Raw genomic sequence first — 26,141 nt, 5'->3', positions numbered from 1 at the left:
GAATTGCGCAAGAGGGACCCTGAGAGCTCAACTGCAGTTTCCCTGTTTGTGAATCCCAACAACTGATATTCAGAGGCATACAGCCTCCAACGCGGTAGCTATGGGTAGCTTCCCTAAGGTGCCTTAGGAAGGGGCTTTATTAAGGTCATCTGAACACTCAGGAATGCAACTTGGAATGCTCTCCCCAGGAAAGCTCTCCTGGCTCCATTGTCATATATCTTTAGGTACCAGGCAAAATCGTTCCTGTTTCGCCAGACCTTTGGCTTTTAGTTATCCATGGCCTCTGTAAGTGGGCGGGGATGTTTTAATGTCGTTTTAAAAAATAGGATTAGCCTTTAGAGTTTATTTTAAAAATGCAGGTTTTCAAGTATGTTTCTGTTTATTTCATGGAATCATAAAAATGTAGAGTTGGAAAGGGACCACAAGGATCCTCTAGTCCAGCCTTTCTCAACTTGTGGGTCCCCAGATGTTGTTTGACTACAACTCCCATCAGCCCTAGCTAGCAAGGCCAGAGCTCAGGGATGATGGGAGTTGTAGTCCAACAACATCTGGGGACCCACAGGTTGAGAACCGCTGTGTCTAGTCCGACACCCTGCAATGGAGGGTGCAATGGAGCCCAACGTGGGACCCGCAACTCTTAAGATTGAGTCTCATGTTCTACCAGACTGAGCCATTTGTTTGAAATAATTGTAAGTCGTTTTGAGTTGTCGTGGCAAAAGAAAAGCGACTAATAAATTTATTGAGTGGTGGTAATAACAACAGCAGCAGCAAGTGACCAGCATGAAACACATGTTTGCCAGTCCACTTAAGGAAGGCTGATTAATTTTAGGAAGTGAGACACTGGAAAGACCATCTATGTCGGCTGCTGCAAACATCTTTTGTCCCCTGTGTGGAACAAGTCAGACTGCATGGCAAGTGTAATGCATAAAGGAGCTTGTAGTTTTTGATGATAGCATGTGTGTCTTTCTCATTGCCAGCACATGCTCTGGGAAGGCAAGATTGGCATCAGCTTCCCGGCACAAGCTTTATTTATAGGGTGCCATCTGTGTGCCCGGCACTTTGCAAAGAATGAGAGGACGGGTCCCTGCTCTTGAAGCCGCAGCGGCAGATGGCTTTGTAGGGTGGCGGTGGCCTCAGCAACCACACAAACCAGAGGTCAGGTGAGTGGCGCTGCCACATGGCACTGCCCAGTACTGCCAGAGAAGCTTGGAATCCCCACAGGGGTTGCTAACGTGCAGATATTCCTGCACTGCAGCTCCCATCATCTCTGACGGCTTGCCTTCCTGGCTGAAGCTGATGGGAGTTGGAGGGCAACAACTTATTTGCAGGAAGGGATGCAGGCTATCCCCGTACCAGTGTTAGAAACTCAGATATATATGTTCCATTGGCCTTCTCTCAATTTCTTAACTACAGCTAAGAAGGAGATAAAATCCTGACCTTTCCACCGGCCTTCAGTGAATGAGGCCTGCACGCAGCCAGCAACGATCTGTGGATGACTTTGGGGCACTTTCAGTCTCTGCGTCTGAGGCAGGAGCTGGTCAGCCGCCTCTTTGTAGCTGCACAGTTGACATCCGCCCGGATTATTCCCCTTCTGTGGGCCCAGGCAGGTTCTTAGAATGGTAATTGCCGTCAAAGCCTCCACCCTCTTGTCAGGTCACAGGCTGAATTATTCTTTCTTTCTTCTCCCTTTTGTTACCCTAATCCAGTTATTATGTGATAATGAAATGTTCTTGGGTTTTAAGTCTAATTATTAAAGATGAAACGCAGCGGACAAGCATTTAATGGAGCTATTGCAAGGTAACCTGACTGGCGTGGCATGCTTTATATTGCTGATCTCTGCCCCAGTCTACTAGTCAACCCCCAAGATAAGCACCTGGCATTGGGTGCCCCTGTCATGTATATGCATGTGTGCGTGCGCATAATACTGAATTTGCGCTGGTCTGTCATCACGCAGGCAACCGAGCGCTCATGCCGACGCAGGGGAGAGGAAGTAAGTAAGTGAGACAGTGAGATTGCTACCAAAGTGAACATGGGAAACTCCGTTTGCGACCCATGCTTCGGCCACCAGCCTCTTTGCCCAGTGCTTCATGTCTTCTCCAACACTGCCTTGCCTGCACAACTCTCCACTGGGCCCATGCAGGACTGGTTCTGGCTGGTTCCTTGAGGTGGCTGCAATATGCTACCTTGTTTTATGATAGTACAGTCATACCTCGGGTTATAGACACTTCAGGTTGCGGTTTTTTCAGGTTATGGACCACCAAAACCCGGAAGTACCGGAATGGGTTACTTCCTGGGTTTCGGCGGTCACACATGCGCAGAAGCGCTAAATCGCGCTATGTGTAGAAGCGCCAAATTGCTACCTGTGCATGCGCAGATGAGCTGCTGCGGGTTGCGAACATGCATCCCGCACGGATCACGTTCGCAACCCGAGCGTCCACTCTAGTTTGTTACAGCAAGCTATTAAATGCCACAGAACTCTTCCTTGGCATATTCAGTGCAGGTGGAGCTGTGGTCTAAACCACCGAGCCTCTTGGGCTTGCCGATCAGAAGGTCGTCTGGTTCAAATCCGCTCGATGGGAGTGAGCTCTCATCGCTCTGTCTCAGCTCCTGCCAACCTAGCAGTTCAAAAGCATGCCAGCACGAGCAGATAAATAGGTACTGCTGTGGCGGGAAGGTAAACGGCATTTCTGTGCACTCTGGTTTCCGTCACGGTGTCCCGTTGCGCCAGAAGCGGTTTAGTCATGCTGGCCACGTGACCCGGAAAGCTGTCTGTGGACAAACGCCGGTTCCCTCAGCCTGAAAAGCGAGATGAGCGCCGCACCCCATTGTGGCCTTGACTGGACTTAACTGCCAGGGTCCTTTACCTTTTTATATTCAGCAAAACAATACAAAATAAAAAGAACTGGGATAGATGCTTCAAAGGATGATTGGGGTGGAGGAGACACCGTTTGCAGTTCAATCAGATTGCAACAGGTGGGTCTGACAGCCACCATAATAGGTGGCATTTAAAAAAGGATTAAGCAGGTTTACAGCTAGATCTGCCTGACTGCTAGCCTTGATCGTTATATAGACTCTCTGCGTTCAGAGGAAGTGTAACCAGATCTGATAGCCAGATGCTGCGGACAAAAACACATGTGTTCTGTCGCAGTCATATTAATTGGATCCCTTGAGTTGGTGTACTGTAGTGGTTAAGAGTGTCGGGTTAAGAGTTGGGAGAGGTTCCAATCCCCACTGGGTGACCTTGGGCCAGGCTCCATCTCTCAGCTGTGTTTTGGGATGAACTAAGAACGGGGAATAGGGCCGCGGGTGGCGCTGTGGGTTAAACTACAGAGCCTAGGACTTGCCGATCAGAAGGTCAGCGGTTCGAATCCCCGCGATGGGGTGAGCTCCCGTTGCTCAGTCCCTGCTCTTGGCCAACCTAGCAGTTCGAAAGCACGTCAAAGTGCAAGTAGATAAATAGATACCGCTCAGGCGGGAAGGTAAACGGCGTTTCCGTGCGCTGCTCTGGTTTGCCAGTAGCGGCTTAGTCATGCTGGTCACACGACCTGGAAGCTGTACGCCGGCTCCCTCGGCCGATAAAGCGAGATGAGCGCCGCAACCCCAGAGTCGGTCACGACTGGACCTAATGGTCAGGGGTCCCTTTACCTTTACCTAGGGATGGGGAGATAAATGTAACAAATAATATGGATTTGCCTGTCTTCTGCGATGATTTTCTGAAGCCTGTTGCACATCTCCCTCCCGCATGACATCTGCGCTGCGGTGGATATGCACGGTGGGCAGAGCCTTTTCTGTGTTGGCAGCCAGATCACAGTATGCCTACAAAAAGAGTGCAAGAATGTGGCAAAAGAAGTTTGTCTGTCCCGATTGCTGCTTGCCTTCCAAATACTTTGCTCTTTCTGTCAGCATTTTAGGTCTGGGGACTCAGCTTTACAGCTGCAAATATAGTTTTAAGTGCATTATACAAATGTGACACTAGATGGCAATGGTGAGCTAATGGCAAATTCAAGATATATTTTAAGACTTTTTTTAAAAAAAGCATTTTCACAGCGTTTTAAATTTTGTCTAGATTCAGCCTTGGTCTGTGAATCTCATTTCTGACTTTGTTGCTTTGTGAATGTTTTTAATTGTACTTTCAATATACTGTCTGCTTTGCGTTCGTTTCTAATGTTTCAATTTTTACCCTGCCTTCTGTACAATTTCTTAATAAAGTGAGTTATAATCCCACCGACCTGGAATAGCTCAGTCGGTAAAGCACGAGGCTCTTAATCTCAGTGTTGTAGGTTTTTGTCCACTTTGGACAAAAGATTCCTGCATTGCAGGGGGTTGGACTAGATGACCCTTGGGGTCTTTTCGAACTCTGCAATTCTAGGATTTTGTAAAAATAAATAGAAACACAGCAAATCATGCCCTGCTGGCAAGCTTCCCAAGTGAATCTAGCCAACGGCTGTCCGAAATGGAACCAGATTGATCGCTAAGCTAAACCTAGTAAGGTAACACTTAAGCGCTTAAGGAATTCTGGGATCAGGAGTGGTGTTTGAATAAGAACATTTTTAAAAGTGGAAAAATCTTGAGAATTTTACAAGCACACATTACAGTCTTTCTAAACGCTTGGGATATTTATATATAAAACCTACAAGTTTCCTTTGGAAAAAGCTCTCTTGTAACAAGAAAGTGTTCTTTCCAGCGTGTGCCAAGGTCCAATAAGCCACTCAAGCTGCAGCTGTCTTAGTAATATTTCAGAGCACCTGAATCACACCAGCTCAATACAGCCCAGCAACTGGGAACAAACCCTCACACTCTTTTCCAGAGAGAACTTCTGCACTTCAGAGTATTTCTGAGACAGCAGTTCCCGAATCCACGCTGTGAAGTTTGACTCAGGAATAAGAGAGTGTAGGAAGATTCTTGTGATCGACTGGGGAAAGCCTGACACTTCCACCATGCCGTAGGATTTACGCATTTACTTTTTGAATATCCTGGCCATAGAATAGGGCTTAGCTTTGCCCCCCACCCCTTGCAAATTTACAAGAAGGGCCTGCGACTAAATGTTGCAGCGCTTAATGCTTCTGTTTAGACTCGTAGCCAGCCAGTTCCATGCCTCTTTCCAGGACACTCCATTCCATTCCCAGAGCTATTTTTTATTTGTTATTGATACTTTTTCTTTTTCTTTTGAAATTCCACACCCCTAGGGATTTTGTGCCCGGGGCAACTGACTCTGTGGCCCTGCCCATACCACACCACTGACAGCAGGGGACAGGAGAGGTACGGAGGCTGCATTGATTGTTACAGTTTTACGGTTGTCTCCCTAAAAGCAAAGATTGTCCGTATTTTTAGGCATGGATTTTAGGCTTAGGTGCACTCTTTCTCAGCAGAGAGAAAGAGATCATGAAAGAGCCCAAAAAATATTTTTTAAAAATCTGCAAAGTAAAGATTTAAGCCTCCGAGTGTATTTGGTTTTCTTAGAATGGCAGTGATTTTCTGCGGCACTCTCAGTACGATTCATCTTATTCTTTGCATTGGATTGGCACACAATGTCTCCAGTTTCCCATCCCAGCAGACATTTGCAAGAGAATGGTTCTGTGGGAGATAAACCCGGTTGCAAAAAGGCATCATTGAGCTGCCTTGAATTAGGAAGCATTTCTATGAACCTGTAAAGGCCTCCCGAAAGGGAGAGCAAAAGCAGGGTATAAGTTACACCAATAAAAATCAAATAGGATCCACACGGAGCAGGACGAGGGACCACATGGGCTTTGCCTGCAGAAGCTCCCGGGTTCAGTCCCTGGCATCTCCTGTGGTTGGTCTGGATGTGGCAGCAGGTGATGGAAAAGACCTTTGCATGTGACCCTGAAAAGCCACTGTAGTCAAGGTAGGTGTGATGGCCTGGGATTCGGACTCAGAAGCTGAACCTGAGGAATCCCAACCTGTACAGGAGTCCCCACCTCCAGAACCAGCTGAGCCTGAAGGGTCCTCACCTGTGCTGGATCCTCAGGTGCAGGCACCACCTGAGTCTTCTCTGGGCCCTGAGGGGATGGAGGACCCATTGCCTGCAGGTGCTCCACTCTCAGCCCCGTCAGAGGCAGCTGAGGTTGCCTCTGAATCCGGTAACCCTCCAGCCTCTCCTGAGCTGCAGAGGCTCAGGGCAGAGAGGCGGAGGGAACTAAGTTCCCGCAGGAGGAGTGCTCGCCTCCAGGCCAGGAGAGGCAAGTAACCTGTGGACCGGGGCCACCCTATGCCTCGGGGCAGATAAAAACCAACCAGCCCCAGTCCCAGGTTGCGGGAGCAACGTTGTTGCTAGCCTTGTTCCTGCCTGCACCCTGTCCTGCTCTTCTGCCAGAGTTCCTGACCCCACCCGACTTCATGCCTTAGACCCATCTACAGCTTTGACGGACAGCCTCTATACTGCACCATCGACCTCGGACTGGACTCAGACCTCGCCTCTTGGTTAGCCCCCAAGACCAGCACAGTAGGCAACACAGGGCTTAGATGGGCAAAGAGCCCAGCCTGACCAGCTCACTGTGTGATGGAATCTGGTGCCGTTTCATTGTTCTTTAAAGGGTTGTGGTTTTCAGACGTTTTGTCTCAAGGGAGCCATGTCCACATTTGCTTGTCTGTGCTTTGCAGAGGCTTCTGGGGGTACACACCCAGTTCACACAAGGCGCTGACACGGCCTGCATGCTGTCAGGGAGCCAACAGGGAGAACAGGTCGTTCACAGAACAGAGAAAGACAGCGACACGCCGGTCAATTTACAGTTAAGGAAGCAGAACAGAGAACACATGGAGACGCCTAAGGGTTGCTCCTGTCTAGATGAAGCAGTTGCTTGGATGTCCGCCTCCCCCCCCCCCCACTCTCCAACCCTGTGTGTCAGGCCCCTCCCTCTGTCTACGGCAAGCCCCAAGGGACCCTCTCTGTTTCCGTCTGGCTCTCTGCTCTGTGACATGTGGCTTAGGGCCCTCATATTTACAGGACCACCTCTCCTGGTGTGCCCCGCAGAGGACCTTAAGGTCCATGAATAATCATAGTTTAGAGGTCCCAGGCCCTAAGGAAGTCAGATTATCCTCCACCAGGGCCAGGGCCTTCTCAATGATGGCTCTGACCTGGTGGAATGCTCTGTCCCATGAGACCAGGGCCCTGCAGGATTTAAGCTATTCCGCCTGGCTTTTAATTTGAACATAGCCTGATCTTTTATTCCCCTTCCTTCCCTCCCTCTCCCCTTTTTATGAAGATTACCCGCTCTGGGATCCCACAGCTAATTCTCCCCTGGTCTCCTCGCTGGCCCAAATAGGACTAATTTAGCCAGCTAGCCCTGGTGATCATCTAATGTTTATTGGATGGATATCCCCCCAAATTGATTTTTGAATTCTGAATTTATTGTTATTCATGTTTTATACTGTATTTTATGCTGTTTTTTGTTGCATCAATTGTTTTAAATTTGTTGTTAGCCGCCCTGAGCCTGGTTTTTTGAACTGGGAAGGGTGGGGTATAAATATATATATTTTATTATTGTTGTTGTTCTGGGAAGGGAAGGGGTGTTTGCAGGCTTTCAGCAGAGAAGCTGTCAGGGTGGCTCTGTTTTGGAGCTGCCAAGTCTGATTCCTGTGGGCAGGGGCACCTGCCCGTTTCCTCCTCCTCTTCCTCCTCCTCCAAGCTGCCAGCCTTCCCAGCTTTCCCCCCTCCTCTGGCCGGTTTCCCACCACCAGGAGGCAGGGTCTGAATCTTCTTCCTCTGTGCTTTCCCTGGGGGGGGGGGGTGGGCTCTTGTTCAGGCAGCTTCCACCACTCCTCCTCATCCAGCCAGTCCCTGACACATGCATTTTGAGAGTTCACCCCCCAGGGCACAAGTCCTACAGCTGTGTATTACTGTGGGAGGTTAAGAATAGTGGGCAGCTGCTCTTTCTAAGGAGGTTTTCCCTTGTTCCCCTTGAAGGACCCATGATAAGCTTTGAGAACCCAAGGGTGCCTCAGACTACAGTTGGGAAGGGCGAGGGGAAACCCTACTTTTGGGGATCAGGGGCTATTTCAGTTTGGATATTTCAAATACCTCAATTTTCCCCTGGTTTCCACTACCACAGAAATCACAGTGCAGGTGAAGCAAAAGGTAAAGGACCCCTGGAAGGTTAAGTCCAGTCAAAAGTGACTGTGGGGTTGTGGCACTCATCTCGCTTTCAGGCCAAGGGAGCCGGCGTTTGTCCACAGACAGCTTTCCGGGTCATGTGGCCAGCAGGACTAAACCGCTTCTGGTGCAACGGAACACCGTGACGGAAGCCAGAGATCACGGAAATGCCGTTTACCTTCCCACCGCAGTGGTACCTATTTATCTACTTGCACTGGCATGCTTTCGAATTGCTAGGTTGGCAGGAGCTGGGGCAGAACAACGGGAGCTCACCCCATTGCAGGGATTCAAACCGCCGACCTTCTGATCGGCAAGTCCAAGAAGCTCAGTGGTTTAGACCACAGCGCCACCCGCATCCTTTTTCACAGTGCAGTGGAGAAGAACACTATCACCCTGATCCATCTGAAGACAGGTCTTGTATTAGACAGACGTGTCAGGCTTCTGAAAAATGCCTTCTGCACCTGCCAGGTTAGAATACATGGATTTATTTTTTCCCCCTCTAGGACTTTCCCCCTCTAGGAACAACCCTTGTAATTTTAAGTGGCACTAATGGTAATGCAGTAGATGACTGTAAATAGTAACTTAGGAATTATTGCTCTTAGATGTTTGACTATTTAATTGATAGATGCCCTTGTTCTGACTCTTTGAGTGATTACCAGGTAGTCTGGCACACGGCTAGAGGCTGTAACCTTAATTGTGACTGATTAATTTGGCTGAAATATGTTGCAAAGTCAATTCAGCTGTTTCGTTAAACTGATTGAATTGCATCCAGCTATTAGAGGTGTTTGAAGGAAAGGTAGCTGACAGATGATATAGGAGCATGAACCTCTGCATTAAGCTATAAAATAGCCATTAAGGAAACCTGTGCCAAAATTGAATTGTTCCACTGAAATTTGACTTCCAAGCCTAATGCTAATTAAACGATATATGCTTAATGGATGTCAAAGAGTTAATTAGTGCACCGGATGGCCTGTGCATGGGTTTTAAATATTTCTACATTTCACCAGCCTTTTTCTTTTTTTCCCCTTGGCATTATTGCTTCTGCTGTTTTGTTCTGTTAGCAAACTTAAGAAACGCAGGCAGAATAATTTAACCGAGCGACTTTGGAAATGCATGTGAATTACTTAGGCATTGTGGCCTGTTGTCCCTTCTTCGTCTTAATTCTCCTTGAGTATATTTGAATCACCTCTGTTGTCACGGAGCACAGTTTAAACAACAACTGTTGATTGCTCTGAAATTCTACCAGATGTTGTGGTCTTAATATCATTCGGGTCACAAAAGGATCACCCACTGCTGAATGTACGTGGGATAACAGGGTACAGTGTCCCAGAAGTCATTTTGCAGGATCATAGAATCATAGAGTTGGAAGAGACCACAAGGGCCATCGAGTCCAACCCCCTGCCAAGCAGGAAACACCATCAGAGCACTCCTGACATATGGTTGTCAAGCCTCTGCTTAAAGACCTCCAAAGTAGGAGACTCCACCACACTCCTTGGCAGCAAATTCCACTGTCGAACAGCTCTTACTGTCAGGAAGTTCTTCCTAATGTTTAGGTGGAATCTTCTTTCTTGTAGTTTGGATCCATTGCTCCGTGTCCGCTTCTCTGGAGCAGCAGAAAACAACTTTTCTCCCTCCTCTATATGACATCCTTTTATATATTTGAACATGGCTATCATATCACCCCTTAACCTCCTCTTCTCCAGGCTAAACATGCCCAGCTTCCTTAGCCATTCCTCATAAGGCACCGTTTCCAAGCCTTTGACCATTTTGGTTTCCCTCCTCTGGACACGTTCCAGTTTGTCAGTGTCCTTCTTGAACTGTGGTGCCCAGAACTGGACACAGTACTCCAGGTGAGGTCTGACCAGAGCAGAATACAGAGGCACTATTACTTCCCTTGATTTAGGTGCTATACTCCTATTGATGCAGCCCAGAATTGCATTGGCTTTTTTAGCTGCCGCGTCACACTGTTGGCTCATGTCAAGTCTGTGGTCAACCAAGACTCCTAGATCCTTTTCACATGTACTGCTCTCAAGCCAGGTGTCACCCATCTTGTATTTGTGCCCCTCATTTTTTTTTGACCAAGTGCAATACTTTACATTTCTCCCTGTTAAAGTTCATCTTGTTTGTTTTGGCCCAGTTCTCTAATCTGTCAAGGTTGTTTTGAAGTGTGGTCCTGTCCTCTGGGGTGTTAGCCACCCCTCCAAGTTTGGTGTCATCTGCAAATTTGATCATGATGCCCCTGAGTCCATCATCCAAGTCGTTGATAAAGATGTTGAATAAGACCGGGCCCAAGACAGAACCCTGTGGCACCCCACTAGTCACTCTTCTCCAGGATGAAGAGGAACCATTGATGAGCACAAGTTTTGTACCCCAATCTCTTTCCAGATTTTGAGCCATGTTTCCCAACGTGGGGCACACGCCCCACAGGGGGCAATTTGGGAATCAGTTATTAACACTGATTTTTTTTCAACTGTCCTTTCGTTCTTTTATTTTTCTCTTTCATGGATGTCATGTTCTTTGGAAGCTTGCATACACCACGTTAATGGCCTTTTAGGCTTCCTCCATGTGAATAGGAGTTCACTTTTTGAATAATAAGAATTATATGTCACTGGGGAGGGGGGGGGATCAGGATTTTAGAGATGCTTAGATGGGGCATGGCCCAAAAAAGGTTGGGAACCACTGATCTAGAGGTTGGGATGGCAAATCCATGAAAAGGAGTCCAGTCGTCTTTTGCCCCGCCCCCAATAAACATGGTTATGCTGTTCCAACTCCTCTGGTTCCCATCTCACTATCACCACAACTTAGTTCTGTTCCCAGATAGGTTTCTCTAAATGATTCCTGGAAATAAAACACGTGGGCCTCTTCCTCCAGACATCTTTTTCATGACACCTTCATGGTGATTTATGCTCATGATCCTGCCTTCAGTACTATTTTTTTGAGGCAGTTGGACTGCTTCATTTCCCTTCAAAACATATCTTGTAACTTGGTGCAGAAATCCCATAACTTTGCTTACCACAAATGTCCATTTTTTGTCCTGCTTTCATTGTGCTATAACCCCTCTGATCAGCAACAGAGTGGGTGGCATTGGGGAAGCTCAGTTGGTTAGAGCATGGTCCTGAATATGCCAAGGTTGCAGGTTCAATTCCCACAAGGGACAGGTGCCTATTCCTGCATTGCAAGGGGCTGGACTACATGATCCTCAGGGTGCCTTATGATTCTATGAAATCCGTCACTAATGCATCAGGGCCGCAAAACCTCTGTCCTGGAGGGCCAGCCAGATTTCATACCAGCAGAAGAGTTTATTTGGGAAGGAGGGACTGGTGTAAAAAATCTTGAACAGGGAGCTTCGTAAGACCACCTTGATGCTTCCATCTAAAATTTGTGATAAACATTACTTTAGAGGCCTTTTTCTTAAAAAAAAGGTTACTTGCTGAAGTCTTTCGGAAACTGTTTTTGAATCAGTGTGGAAAAGAAAGGAAGCAGAACGGACATTTGGCTCTCTTATAGTATAACTGTACAAATGTAGATGTTCTTACAACGTTAACCTCAAAGTGTATTTATTGCTTTTTCAGTAACTTTGCAGCTTCCTTTATAAAAATAGTGGTTCCTCTGTCAAAATAGGCTTTTCAGGGGGGTGGGGGAGTTTAGCTTAACAGTGGTATCGTTGCTGCTACATTATTGTAATGCGCTGAGCACTTAAGCCTTAAAATAAGTATTGGGCGGATCCTTTAATAGCTGTCCATATCTATAAAACTGATCGACTATATAATACAGGCACTTGGGATCCAAAATGGCCTTCGGAACTATATTAGATTGTATAATATTCCCCCCCCCCAGCGGTGCTTTCACTGTCAGATAATGTGATGGTCAGTTCCTGACCACCACTCTTCCAGATCTTCATTCTGGAGGTCAAGGGAGGCTTTTCAGGAAGCGAGTGAACAAATTCAAGAAGCGTTTGTAGTATTTTAGGACCCGAGGGAAACTACTTGGAACTGACTGTATGGCAAAACCGCAAGAACAGTGCGGGATCAAGCAAGAAAACATTCTTTTAATGTCTGCATTGGTTACCCCTGAGCAGGACTGGGGAACCCTTGGTCTGTTGGATCTGGTTGGACTCAGAACTCCCAGGGTTGATGTTGAGTTGGAGTCCAGTAACAAGTGGAGGGCCGCTGGCTCCCCATCACTGCCTTGGAGCCCTAATTTACAGCCGAGAGCCATTCGAAGGGAGTTGTGTCTGGTTTGCACCTTTTGGCACAGGTTTAGGCAAGTTGACTTAAAAGCAAGTACTGCTGTGTTTTGTGGAGTTTGCTCTCAGGAAGATGGGCATAGGATTGCAGTCTTATTGGACCAGAGCAGAGAGACCTGGGTTGCAATCCCTTCTCAGCTTGGAAGCTTTGCTGGATATACCGTGGGCAAGTGACTCTCTCTCTTAGCCTAACTGGCTTCGTAGGATTGTGCAGATAAGTTGGGATAAGCCCATGCACGCTGCCGCGAGCTCCTTGAAGAAAAGGTTGGATATAAATGGTGAGGGGTGGATGAATGGGTTTAAGCAGGCCTAACCCCTCCCTGTGTTGGATTGCAGTCCTTTGTGTTTTAAGGCATTCCCTCTTCCTCCCTCAACCCAGCTTTCTTTCATGAATGCCCCACGCACCGGAAAGAGCAGCAGACAAAAAGGCTACAGAGCTAAATATCATAAAAGACAAAGATGGGTTTTGTGTTTGAAAACATTGACAGAAGCACAGTTGACGTGCCATTCCTTCGTTCATGGCACACTCATACAAAAGCTCCACACCAATGACAACAGATGTCATTGACGAGGATTTAAGGATGAAATGAGTAATGACTGTCAATGCCCAGGAACTGTCCAGATCACTTTCTGTTTATCCCTCCCTCTCTCTTATTTCAACAGTGCTGGGCCTAAAGGCGATAACATTTACGAGTGGAGATCTACTATCCTCGGTCCCCCGGGTTCTGTGTACGAAGGTGGTGTCTTCTTTCTGGATATCACGTTTTCATCCGATTATCCATTTAAACCACCAAAGGTAAGCATTTGTGGCTCTCTGTATTTGTATATGCAGCTTCTCCATCCTTGAATGTATCTCCATTCTTCATATTTGTACCAGTGCTCATGAGACGCTTGCACATTTGACTATCGGGGGGAAAGAAGACTCCACAGCTCTGAGGTTTCAAGCGTAGCCCAGGATCTCAAATAAACCGGTGACCGTGCCAAGCTGTACAATATGCAGCCCAAGAATTCACATTTAACTTGCACTCAGTGTGTTGCAGAACTTACAACTCAGGGTTGGCAATTTCCTGAGGTGGGAGGAAATGAATTTTGTCAGCATGCCAGTAGCTATTAATCTCTCTCCATCCCCCTTAGATAGTTTAGGGAATGTTTATAGTTGTGATTCCATTCCCTCTCACACATACAGGAAAACATTCCTAAATGGCTAATAATATCCTCTTAGTTCCCCCTTTCCTACCAGCCTTTGATCAGGTGAGTGTACTGCCTAGTGTGCTAGACTCCCTGGGAAACCGGTGTTTCCCAAACTTGGGTCTCTGGCTGTTTTGGACTACAATTCCCATCATCCCTGACCACTGGTCTTGCCAGCTAGGGATGATGGGAGCTGTCGTCCAGAAACAGCCGGAGACTGTTTCGGCTGCCTCAAACTGAAACAGAAAATTAACCATTTCAAAGAAACAGTTGCTTTATTAAAGCAATGTGAGTTAACTACACAAAGCAGGGAAATTTTGAGATGAAATGAAGTGTAACACTCAGCTTGAACTAAGCTAACTTTGTGCTCCTGTCCGGTCTCTGTGGCCATCATACGTAATGGCAAGCTAAGTTTATTAGCATAATAAACCATGCTGTGCACACAGTCCAATTGCGTCTACTTCATTCTTTTCCTGACACAGGCAGGTAAGTAAAGCAGGAAGGGGACCGCTTAGTGTTAGGTCTGACCCCTGGGATCATGGTTTGCTCCACTCCAAGATATGATCAGTAAGTCAACACCAGGCCATGGCTTAGGGCAGGCAAGCAATAGTGTGGTTTGTTAGGGCAAAACAAACTGCAGTGGTGGGTTCGGCTGTAGCATTAAGTTACCATATTTTTTGCTCTATAAGACTCACTTTTTCCCTCCTAAAAAGTAAGGGGAAATTTGTGTGCATCTTATGGAGCGAATGCAGGCTGCGCGGCTTTCCCAGAAGCCAGAACAGCAAGAGGGATTGCTGCTTTCACTGTGTAGCGATCCCTCTTGCTGTTCTGGCTTCTGACATTCAGAATATTTTTTTTCTTGTTTTCCTCCTCCAAAAACTAGGTGCGCCTTGTGGTCTGGTGCGTCTATATGCTTTCTGGTTTGTTTCCCCACTCTCTCCAGGGGAGGAGCGATCAGGCTTCATGTGCAAGTATGGTTTATTAAACCAAGAGCCTCGGCCTCATGTGAGAATGGAGTCAAATTCTTGGTTTAGCAAGCTAAAGTGCAGCTTCAGCAACTGAAGTTAGTACAGTGACCATACCTCTCAACTGAACTGATTCAATCGGGACATCCCGTTTTGGGGGGCCGTGCTCTTGAGAGCACAGTGCCCAAAAACATGTGTTTTGCCACAGCCCCAAAAGATGCGGGGTGCGATCTTGCGCCTGTGATGCACATCCCGGTTTTCTGCAGTGACCTGTTGTAGGTGACTTGTGTCAATCATTGTTTTCTGCATAAGCAATATTGTAAGACCACTTGACCCAATTACAGAGATTTTGATAAGTGCCCATAAACGTATAAGGAGGGTGTTGAAAGCCAGTTCTTACCTTTAGGCAGTTTAACTTAAAACTGAAAGTAACTCTAACATGCTTCAATCTTGACCACAAATCGTTGGCACTTAGCTGGCATTCATGTGACCTGAACAGAAAAGTACCAGTGTGAATAGACTCAAAAGTACCCACGAATTAGGAAAACCCAAACGAAGCAATTAGCAAACTATCAGGTCGAGGACAATATGATATTTCCTGAAATCTTGTATAGTCCCTTATGTCCCACTGATTCCAGTAGTATTTAAGAGATTATGAGATGTATGCTGAATTGTAAAGTTGTTCATTAATCTCAAATAATGTGCTTTTGATTACGGAGAACTGCTTGACTTTCACCCATATTTCTGGTAACTGTTGACAAAATCTGTCATAATTGTTTCGCTTCTGCAATAAGGTGGGTTAAATCACTTGGAAGAGCAAGGTCTATCGAATGGGACCTTCTATTTCAAGAACTACATCTTGATATTAATAATCTAAAAAAAAAAAAAAGGAATACTGGTCTTAATGCTGTTCTACCAAATGAAAATTAGGGCCAAACTACATATAATAAATGGGACGTGGGTGGTGCTGTGGGTTAAACCACAGAGCCTAGGACTTGCCAATCAGAAGGTCAGCGGTTTGAATCCCCATGACAGGGTGAGCTCCCGTTGCTGGGTCCCTGCTCCTGCCAACCTAGCAGTTCGAAAGCATGTCAAAGTGCAAGTAGATAAATAGGTACCGCTCCGGCGGGAAGGTAAACGACTTTTCCGTGCACTGCTCTGGTTTGCCAGAAGCAGCTTAGCCATGCTGGCCACATGACCCAGAAGCTGTATGCTGGCTCCCTTGGTCAATAAAGCGAGATGAGTGCCACAACCCCAGAGTCGGTCACGACTGGACCTAATGGTCAGGGGTCCTTTTACCTTTACTTATAATAATGCTTGAATAGCTCTACACTTAAGTATAGCATACTTTTTGAGAAATGGCTATTTCTTGTTGCAGGTTGGAAATCCAGCTTGGGTGCAAGGAGGGGGGGAAGGGGACCCAATATGTATCATGCCCCCCCCAGAAGTTACTTGTCCCCTCCTCCAACCCTGTGCATAAGGGCAGAGCTACAAGACTAAAGTTGTGTGTATTTGAGTCTTCAGTGTTGGAATCAATTATCATTTGCAAAACAATGTTTATGCTAGTGATTCGTTTGTCTAACCCTTTTTTTGGGGGGGGGGCTGGGAATATGGAAAACACGGCACACAAAATTGTCCCAAGTGTAATTTCATGTGCTCGCTCATATCGTATAGATATTTATGCCAGCATAAATGTTTGTTTAAAAAATTGCAGCTGCGTAGCAGATGTTTGATGAAGAAGATTCAGAAATCTGCTGTTGTACAAATAAGACAAAATGTTAGGTTTGCAAAGCTGGCTAATTTGCTGAAGACATGCCGCAAAAATCAAGGGACCTAGATCCCAACTCCTCACCTCTGCTCCCCCTGCCATTTCGTGCCTCGTCTAACAAGTTGTATATTCTGGCTGAGAACCAAAGAGCTATTTTTGACATACACAAGAGACTGGGTATCCCCAGTGGGCTGTTGGATTTAAAAACCAAACAATAAACCCTCCCCACACAAAAGCTTGCTTTTGAAAGTTCCCAGATAGTTTGCCATGCAGCATGGAGTGCTACTGGGGTTTTTTTGGAGGAGGAGGGGGGGATGGGATCCCAAACCCTAAGGCCCCTTTTGATGTGATTCTGCCATCATTTCTTGCTTGTGAACTTCCAAAAAAAATGAGGAAACAGGATGGTAAATTAGAGAGCTCTTTGGTCTGAACCTGCAGAGGGTAGCCTGTGTGTGGAACTAATTGTGCATTTATCCGGATCGTGTACAGTCGATCTTTTCTCTGTCCATCTGTCCCCACGTGGCCTAGCAAAGGGAGGAAATGAAATCTGTCCTCACAGTTCTGCAAAAGCCAAAGAGCCTGGTCTTGAATTTGGAACAGAACAAAGTTGCTCAGAGTTATGCATTTTTATTTATTTTTTTACAAAGCACCGCCCTCTGCAAAAAGAAAAAGGAAAAAGCATTGATAGGACTGCTGTTTTGGTTTGTTTGTTTCCTCTAGCGTGCGGTGCCATTAAGAGTTTGGATTACCCTTTGCGCCATAAAGTATTCCTTCTGTAACTAATGCATTTCAACTCTGCGCGGGGTTTGTACAGAATGTTAAAGTCAATTAAAGCAGAATGATGACACAAATTAGAGCGTGGTGTGCCTCACACATAATGATGCCGTCTAATGGGGAAACATAAGTGTTTTTCAAGTCCTTTGAAGGCAAGCAGCTCCCTGTTCCATCCGTGAAAATCTCCCATGGGAATGTTAATGCTGGACAGATCATGTGATAGTTTTAGACTATCCAAGTTCAATAGAATAGTCCCCATGCACATGCAAACCTGTGTGTTTGTGTGTGAGAGAGATCTCCTGTTCCAAAGTACTGTGAACAGTATTGTGTTCATTTCATTTCTATATCACTCTAGGGAAACTTGGAAAATATCTAGCTGTCCTCCAGAGCCCATGACAAGCCCCATGTTGACCTGATTCATAGACTATGGTTGGGGGCCGTGTATTCCTTCCTCACTCCTCTGCTCTCCATCCAAGTTGGTGCCCATCACTGCATACTGTGGTTGTGAATCCCAAAGTTTAACCATGTGCTGCATGAATTCTGGGCTGCATCAATAGGAGTATAGCATCTAGATCAAGGGAAGTAATAGTGCCACTGTATTCTGCTCTGGTCAGACCTCACCTGGAGTACTGTGTCCAGTCCTGGGCACCACAATTCAAGAAGGACACAGACAAACTGGAACGTGTCCAGAGGAGGGCAACCAAAATGGTCAAAGGCCTGGAAACGATGCCTTATGAGGAACGGCTAAGGGAGCTGGGCATGTTTAGCCTGGAGAAGAGGAGGTTAAGGGGTGATATGATAGCCATGTTCAAATATATAAAAGGATGTCATATAGAGGAGGGAGAAAGGTTGTTTTCTGCTGCTCCAGAGAAGCGGACACAGAGCAATGGATCCAAACTACTAGAAAGAAGATTCCACCTAAACATTAGGAAGAACTTCCTGACAGTAAGAGCTGTTCGACAGTGGAATTTGCTGCCAAGGAGTGTGGTGGAGTCTCCTACTTTGGAGGTCTTTAAGCAGAGGCTTGACAACCATATGTCAGGAGTGCTCTGATGGTGTTTCCTGTTTGGCAGGGGGTTGGACTCGATGGCCCTTGTGGTCTCTTCCAACTCTATGATTCTATGAAGCTCAGTCGGTAGAGCATGCGTAGGCAAACTATGGCCCGGGGGCCAGATCTGGCCCAATTGCCTTCTAAATCCGGTCTGGGAATCAGCTTGTTTTTACATGAGTAGAATGTGTCCTTTTCTTTAAAATACAGTCCGCCCCCCCACAAGGTCTGAGGGACAGTGGACTGGCCCCCTGCTGAAAAAGTTTGCTGGTCCTTGCACTAAAGCATGAGACTCTTAATCTCAGGGTAGTGGGTTTGAGCTCCATGTTGGACAAAATATTCCTGCATTTCAGGGAGTTGGACTAGATGACTCTCGGGAACCCTTCCAACACTACAGTCCCACGATTCTACCTTTTGTCCGCCCTGAATCTTCCAATGTTCTTGCCCCCTGGTAGGCACACCTAAGCTTAGTTGGCCCTTTCCCTCAGACCTGATGGTTCTAGCCTTCTGGACACTGAGGTCCAGCTCTGAGGACCTTCTGGTGGTTCCCTCACTGCAAGAAGGCAGAGAGCCTTCTCAGTAGTGGTGCCCTCCCATCAGATTTCAAGGAAATAAACAACTGAAAATCTGACTTTTAGAAGACATCAGAAGGCAGCCCTGTATCGGGAATTTTTTTAAGTCTGACATTTTACAATTTTTTATATATGCTGTAAGCTGCCCAGAGTGGCTGGGGAAACCCAGCCAGATGGGTGGGATACAAATAAATTATTATTATTATTATTATTATTATTATTATTATTATTATTATTATTACAGTGGTAACCTTGGCAGTTGAACGGAATCCGTTCCGGAAGTCCATTCGGCTTCCAAAACGTTCGGAAACCAAGGCATGGCTTCCAATTGGCTGCAGAAAGCTCCTGCAGCCAATTGGAAGACCCGGAACCAGCATCAGATGTTTGGGTTCCAAAGAACGTTTGCAAACCGGAACACTCACTTCCGGGTTTGCGGCATTCCGGAACCAAAATGTTCGACTTGCAAGGCGTTCGCGAACCAAGGTTTGACTGTATTGTCTTCAGCTATTTTCTAGCCACCCTGAACTATTTACTTAAATTTCCCCTAACAATTTAAATGGGCTGGCTTAGTTGCACACAGGCTCCTTAACCCATTTCTCCCAAAACTCCAGACTCCTTTGCAGCGATCAAACAGCAAATTTATATAACTTTATCTCTCTCTCTGATGTTTTGGCCTTAACATGCACTGAAATGGAGCGGAGCTAGTCATCTGAGTGCCAGTTTTGCCTATCTCCCAGGCACAGAAGGACAATACAAAATAAATTCCCCTATGTTGTTGTGGTGGTGGTTTCAAAGTGGGGTTTCAAAATGCTGTATGCATGCCTGCCGGGGAGGGGAGGGTGAACCACAATAAAGCTTTTAACATTGAGATCTACATGGCAAACATGAGTCAAGACAGCTGCTTGAAAAGTGGCAGTGGCGGGGAACCACTTTTCAGATGAGCCTTACAGAATGAGCAGCAGCAACAAAAAATGAAATGAAATGAAAGGTCTCTATAGAAAAAAATTCTCCCACAGAGGGTGAATAATTCAAGGCTGGTTTCAAAAAGCTGGCAACAAGCTGTGCATGAAGAGCGTGTAATGATTCTCTCCCCCCCCCCTGCAATTTACACCCCCCCCTTCTACCTCTAGGTTACGTTTCGCACTAGGATCTATCACTGCAACATCAACAGTCAAGGAGTCATCTGTCTGGATATTCTGAAAGACAACTGGAGCCCTGCTTTAACTATTTCAAAGGTCTTGCTGTCTATTTGTTCTCTCTTGACAGACTGCAATCCTGGTAAGGCAATGGCTTGTTTTGTTTTGTTTATTTTTTTTAAAGGACAGGAATTACTAATTGGGTAGTAAGCAGAGTCAAAACAATTCCTAGCCTCAGTTGTAAAAAAAAGGGGGGGGTAGAGATTGTTCAAAGTACAATGACTGTGTAAACAATTACATAAATGTGGGATCAGACCGGGATGAGATAAATTCGGGTTGAAAAGGTGGGTTGTTTTCCTTTTACACAGGGCGGCCTGGAAATGGATCCTCTTTGTTCAGGTTGTGTTTAAACCTCTGAATACCTGGACTTTGAAGTAGAATTGGCCACGGATTCAGACTTTGCATTCAGTTTAATGGCGGAATGCACTCTCAGCACTCCCAGTTTGCTTAAGATTAAATCACAAAATCTGCAAAGCCCTTGAGATACCTTCCCATGTACAAAGTTCTAGGCTTGTCCAGCTCTAACTTACTTTAAAAAGGTGGAATAAGAAAGACTGCTATAGATTATTGCCATGTGTTGCCAACCATTTTGGACCAGAGGGCACATTTTGAATGTTGAGAGAGTGCTGGGGGCACCATTCACAAAATCGCAGTTTGAAATGTTCAGGGGAAGGGGAGAGTTTTGAGAGAGAAAAGGAAGACATTGTTGGAGAACCAAACCACAAAAAAATAAATAAAAATTGCTTCTTGTCCAGAAGTGTCCGCATTCTCTTTCCGGCTGACGTTTAGGTCAAGCACCTTGTCTTTTGAACAATGCTTCCTTGAGGAGGTTCTGCCCCGCAGCTTAGGTTGGAAACAAGTGTGGTGAAATGAACTATTGTGATGCTGATGTGTCTCTGATCTTGACGCGTCGTCTCCCTCCCTCTCCTCCCATTTCTTCCCCTGTCGTCCCCCCCCTTTCCCCACACACCCAACTCTTGCAGCTGATCCTCTGGTAGGAAGCATAGCTACTCAGTACCTGACCAACAGAGCCGAGCATGACAGGATAGCCAGGCAGTGGACCAAGAGATACGCAACATAAGCCACGCCCCGACTGCTTGGTGTGCGGCGCCAAGGTGCACGGAGGCAGCCCCTGCAGTGTGCAACCGATCTTTATAGCCTTTACAATACGGACTTCTGTGTGTATGTTATACTGATTCTACTCTCTGCTTTTATCCTTTCAAAGACGGGGGTATCGCTTCCCCTCGACCCTTAACCCCTCCCCTCCCCAACCACGAGAAACAGAAAGGAAAAGGTAAACGCTATCCAGAGTAGAACTTTGTAGCTGTAGATTAGTTATGTTTAAAACGCCTACTTGCAAGTCTTGCTTCTTTGGGATATCAAAATGTATTTTGTGATGTAACTAAGGATACCGTTCCTGAAGTCAACCAAATATTATAGTGCATTTTAGCCTAATTCATTATCTGTATGAAGTTATTAAAGGTAGCTGTAGATTACTAGGAAATTACGTCATTTGTATTAAGCCCAGATCTATTTCCGATATGTGGTACATGCTGTTGTGAAAACTGTTTTAAACTTCTACCTTCGTCGGTTTGTAATGAAAGGGTTCCCCCCTCCCCTCTTTTTTTCTTTTTTTCTTTTCCTTTCACCCCCCTTTCCCTCCCATCGCCACCACCTTGTAGCTCAGAAGAGAGCATCCACTGTATCATCTCAAACACAAATAAACATGTTCCCCCCAAGGAATAGTTTCTTTGTTTTCGTATTTGAAGCTAAAAATCTAAAGCATACTGCAGCAGGTTAGAATGTAGGGCTGTTTAGAGATGGACGCCCACAGTGCCCCCATCCACAGGCAGAAAGCCAGCATGAGGAAAAAAGGAAAAACCTGAGCATAAGATCTATTGCTCTTGTCTAGACTTGTAGTTTGCCTCTGACTGGTGCTCCTGAGGGACAAACTTCATGCTGAACCTTCTGCTATTCTAGTTCTCTGCATGTTAAGTCTTAAGGACCAGAAATATCTTAGGCCTGGGAGAATGGATAAATCCCATCATTATCCCACAACCACCTGGAGCCATCATAAGTCACTCCCCACCCCCAGGATCTTACGTTTATTTATTTTGTTTCGGGGGGGGTTTGGTTTTTTTTTTTTTTTACTTGTCAGTAGCCATGAAAGGTAAATGCATCAAAAATCAGAGATGCAAGTATTTGAAAGAAATGAATGGTAAGCAGCAAAGTGGGGTGGGGTCAGAATTATGGCATGTTAAAAGGTGGGATAACGCTTTCCTCTCCTGCCACAGTCCTGATGAAAATCCATGTGTGCGCTCACACCCACCCCTGTAAGCTGCTATCAGCCCTGGGATAGAAGTTCCCCACAGACTTAGAGCTTTGACGGCGCCATTGCTGGGACCACAGCAAGGGAGGAAAAGGTTAAACCACCTCTCTCCATGGTCCTGATTGAAATCCTCCCCCTCCTATTGTGCCTGCTTTTCACCATTTTAATAACATGCATGCAAGTGCAAATCACACGCCTACTGTTTTGGTTTGGCCCTCCATTGTATTTAAAGGACGGACAGACCTGCTGAGGAGCAATTGATGCTTAATATATGGCGATGCCCATGCAAATGGGTTTGCTGCGGTGGATGGATGCAGACCGCTACTGTGTGCTCACGTAAGCACCTGGTATCGCCTGGGCAAATGTCTAGGGGACTTTTAGCCACAGTTCTTCCACGGATCAGAAGTTAGAGAGCAATACGATTCTTCTCTCCCCTTGGCCAAACAAATATACACAACAAGTTTATCAAGCGGCTACATGCATTCCATATTATGAATGGGTTATATTGGTAAATAATCATCTGCAGTCTTCCTTTATTGATAGGGCCAATAGCGGGGTACAAATGTTGGTTGGGGCAGGGCAGTTGTGTGCCTTGCTACTTCATAGCAAATCCTCGAGCAACCCACCTAATAATGTGGTTTCCTCGTGGATATTTTTTTTTACAGTTTGTTCTCTTCCTCCCCTCCCTCTAATTTACCATAAACGAGCTAGCTTTTGCAAGTCAAAATGGAAAGGTTTTCAAATTGGTGGGCTTAATTCCCTGCCCCCCCCCCAATAAAAGGCGCTGTGGATTTTGCTGAGATTATAACTTGTATCAGATTGCAGGCAGTTCTGTGGTTTAGACAGAGGTGTAAAATTGCAGTTTATCTAATCATGTTAAACTGTCTTCCAAAGCAGCTTGGCTGCATGCAGTGTATACCCGCTTTTCTCAAAGTGGAATGAACAGTGAGCTGTTAAATCAGAAACTAGAACATTAATATTAATAATGACAATAGTGGAGGCAAATGCACTTTTATAAGGGAAACATAGGTTCTAATTAACTAGTCGTTCTGAGTACAACCCGAAAGGACGGTCTCCTGCACAAGCCCCAGTGAAATTAATGGAATCTCTCCAAAGTTGTGTTTTTGCACAATTTCTACTCAGGAGATTGCTCAGGAGAATCTCCCGGTGGAAGGTACCCTTTGCAACTAAGGCCTGATTCATACATGACTTTGCAGCTTAATTTTCTACCCCCAATCTGCTCTGTTCCTTCCATGTTAAGTAGTATATGCTGTGGATGTTTAGATCAGCTTGGATTACAAGTATTTCCTGTGTCACGTTCCACCACCTTCGTTAGGGTGACTGGCACTCATAGAATCGTAGAACTGTCGAGCTGGAAGGGACCCTGGAAGGGACCCTGAGGGTCATCTAGTCCAACCCCCTGCAATGCAGGAATATGCAGCTGTCCCATATGGGGTTCGAACCTGCAACCTTGACGTTATCAGTACCATGCACTAACCAACTGAGCTGTCCAGCTGGAAATGATGCATGCAATAAAAATATCTACATTTCACCCAATGCAAGCCGTAAACTCATCAGAACAATGTATGAATCGAGTCTTAGACACAGGCATGAAATTCTTGCAACTTGTTCGGTGGCGATTACTTTCTCTTTTTATGTTCTCTGTGGTGGTGACGAAGGGTTGCTTCCAGTTGATATCCCTCTGTGGGTAGAAAGACTCATTGATCCAGCAGGGCCTTCTGTCAGCTGAGCAGATATCAAAGAGCTCTTGGGCAATGGCCAGCCTCCCCTATAGTCCAGCCTCCCAAAATCCACCCTGGAGGCTTGGAGTACCCTTTGGAACATCAAGTGAGAGTGGAAATCCCTGAAGACCAACTCAATCCCGGAAGGCTCCACTAGATCAGAGGGCCCTCTGTCAGCAGAGGGGTGCCAACTGGATGCAGCCCATAGCTTAGAGACAGAAAGACCTTAACTGCTTTCTTATGACTAATTTGCTATCTGTAATCCTCGCCCACCAGATCTGCTGTGCATTTTTGGAAGTTTCGGAGCGCCTCCTCCATTTAACAGTTCTGTGCTTTGCATTTATTGGAAATTGCATTTCAGTATTTGCAATTATCTAAGTATTGTCAGAATGCAGAGGCTTCAACATGTTGCAGGTTCATGCCTGTAAAACTTTTGATCTCCGTGTCTGACATCACCAGACCCATGTTCCTTAATTCTCTATATTTACATATTCTGAAACAAGTTTACCTCTCAACCGAAGGCCGTTTTCACTTGCCGTTTGAGAGGGGTTTGTTAACAGCTCAGGTTCGATTTCAGAACCTGATGCAAGAGTCATTGTAAAATTTGGGTTCTGTCTGGTTTGGCAGAGGCGAACAGACTGTTCTGTACTATGTTTCTCACTATATTCTAGTCCTCACTGAGGTGGCCAGGCTGTTTCTGGGATGTGCCACCTCAGAACTGCAGATAGAGAAGAGACTCATGATTTGAACGATACACAAAAGTTCCCTCTACATAGAAAACTAAGTGTTGGAGGGCAGGATTTTAGCCTAGCTATATCCCTGGCATGCTAGATTTCTGTGTACATGGAAGTATTCAGTCTCCATTGCTTCTCCATATTGTAGAGTTGGAATGGACCCCAAGGATCATCTAGTCGAAGGTTTCTCAAATTTGGATCTCCAGTTGTTTTTGGACTACAGTTCCCATCATCCCTCACCACTGGTCCTGCTAGCTAGGGATGATGGGAGTTGTAGTCCAAAAACAGCTGGGGACTTAAGTTTGGGGAACCCTCATCTAGCCCAACCCTCTACCTATTGTGCAGGAATCTTTTGCCCAACATGGGGCTCGAACCCACGAGCCTGAGATTCAGAGTCTCGTGCTCTACCGAATGAGCTATCCCAGCAGTTCTGGTCATATAAGCCACAGACTTCAGTCTGCAGCACTAAAAACCTCAGCGAGATCTAGGCCTACATCTCATTTTGTACGGGGAGCACATTATATAGGGTGTGATCTGTAGGGTGCTTCTGCTAGGCAACCTTCATCCATTTCAGTGGATCACGGAAGGTCCCACTAAAATGAGTGGAGTTTATACTGCATGCACGCTTTGTAGGTTTGCACTACAACCTAAGAGAACTAAGGCCCTACAACTTCCAGGCATCGTAAGAGTGTGGGGAGAGACTCAAAAATTTTTGCTGGTTCCCGTATGCCCGAAAAAAATGCACCCATACTTTGCATGTACAACACTCCCATGGATTTACAATGAGCTGCAAATTGTATATTTCACATATTAAATATGTGACCTACAAAGCTTTCAAATATTTATGTCGCAAAATATAGAGTATAAATAAAAATCTTGTTCTTGTTTTTAATGTACTTTGTTTCATTTTGCACCTCAGATTTCAGAAACCTTCAAAGGGAGATGCTTCCTCACTATTGCCATTGTCCTCTTTACCAAACATTTGATTATTGAGTCTGAATTCTCTTTCTGTCATCGGTTTGTCACAACCCTGTTCTTTTTCATGTAGATTTTTTTTTTTTGTCTGTAAATTTTATATTTACTGAAGTAAGAGGTTGGGGTTTTTTTGTGTAAACATTTAAACTTTAAAAAAATAAGAATAATTTTGTTTCTGAACTTTTCTCTGCTTACACCAAGTGGTAGAAAGAAATTTGTATTGTTAAATAAATCAATTAGTTGTTAAAGGAGAATGTGTGTCTGCTTTTTGGTGGGGGGGTGTGTGTCTCTGACTTTGCTGTGGGAGGAGCCTGCACCCGGTTGTTCTAAAGCAAAGTTCAGACATTGGCTGTTCTGTCATCAGGGTGACAGGAAGTGAGGTAACAGCCATGACTCTCCTTGGCCTGGAAAACACATAGCTTTCTGATAATGGGATAATGCAAGGAGAGTCACAATAGCGCTACTCTGGTGTTCAGCCAAACATATGAGGACACAAA

General features: G+C 45.7%; 1 protein-coding gene across 3 annotated transcripts in view; it reads left to right on the top strand.

The window, feature by feature from the left end:
* The window catches only part of UBE2E3 (ubiquitin conjugating enzyme E2 E3), a 106,953-nt gene extending 81,061 nt beyond the window's left edge, over window positions 1–25,892 (top strand). For all 3 annotated transcript variants that reach the window (XM_083497393.1, XM_083497392.1, XM_083497391.1), the window contains exons 4-6: window positions 13,017–13,149; window positions 19,799–19,946; window positions 20,848–25,892. In XM_083497393.1, coding sequence (XP_083353519.1) covers window positions 13,017–13,149; window positions 19,799–19,946; window positions 20,848–20,945 — 379 coding nt within the window. In that variant the 3' untranslated portion in view covers window positions 20,946–25,892. The remainder of the gene's footprint in view (window positions 1–13,016; window positions 13,150–19,798; window positions 19,947–20,847) is intronic.
* The last annotated feature ends 249 nt before the right edge of the window (window positions 25,893–26,141 follow it).

This window comes from Podarcis liolepis (assembly GCF_965112155.1).
Source record: "Podarcis liolepis genome assembly, chromosome: 1".
NCBI classification, from domain to species: domain Eukaryota; kingdom Metazoa; phylum Chordata; class Lepidosauria; order Squamata; family Lacertidae; genus Podarcis; species Podarcis liolepis.
Note: the sequence above shows the minus strand (reverse complement) of the source record. Positions and strands in the feature narration are given on the sequence as shown.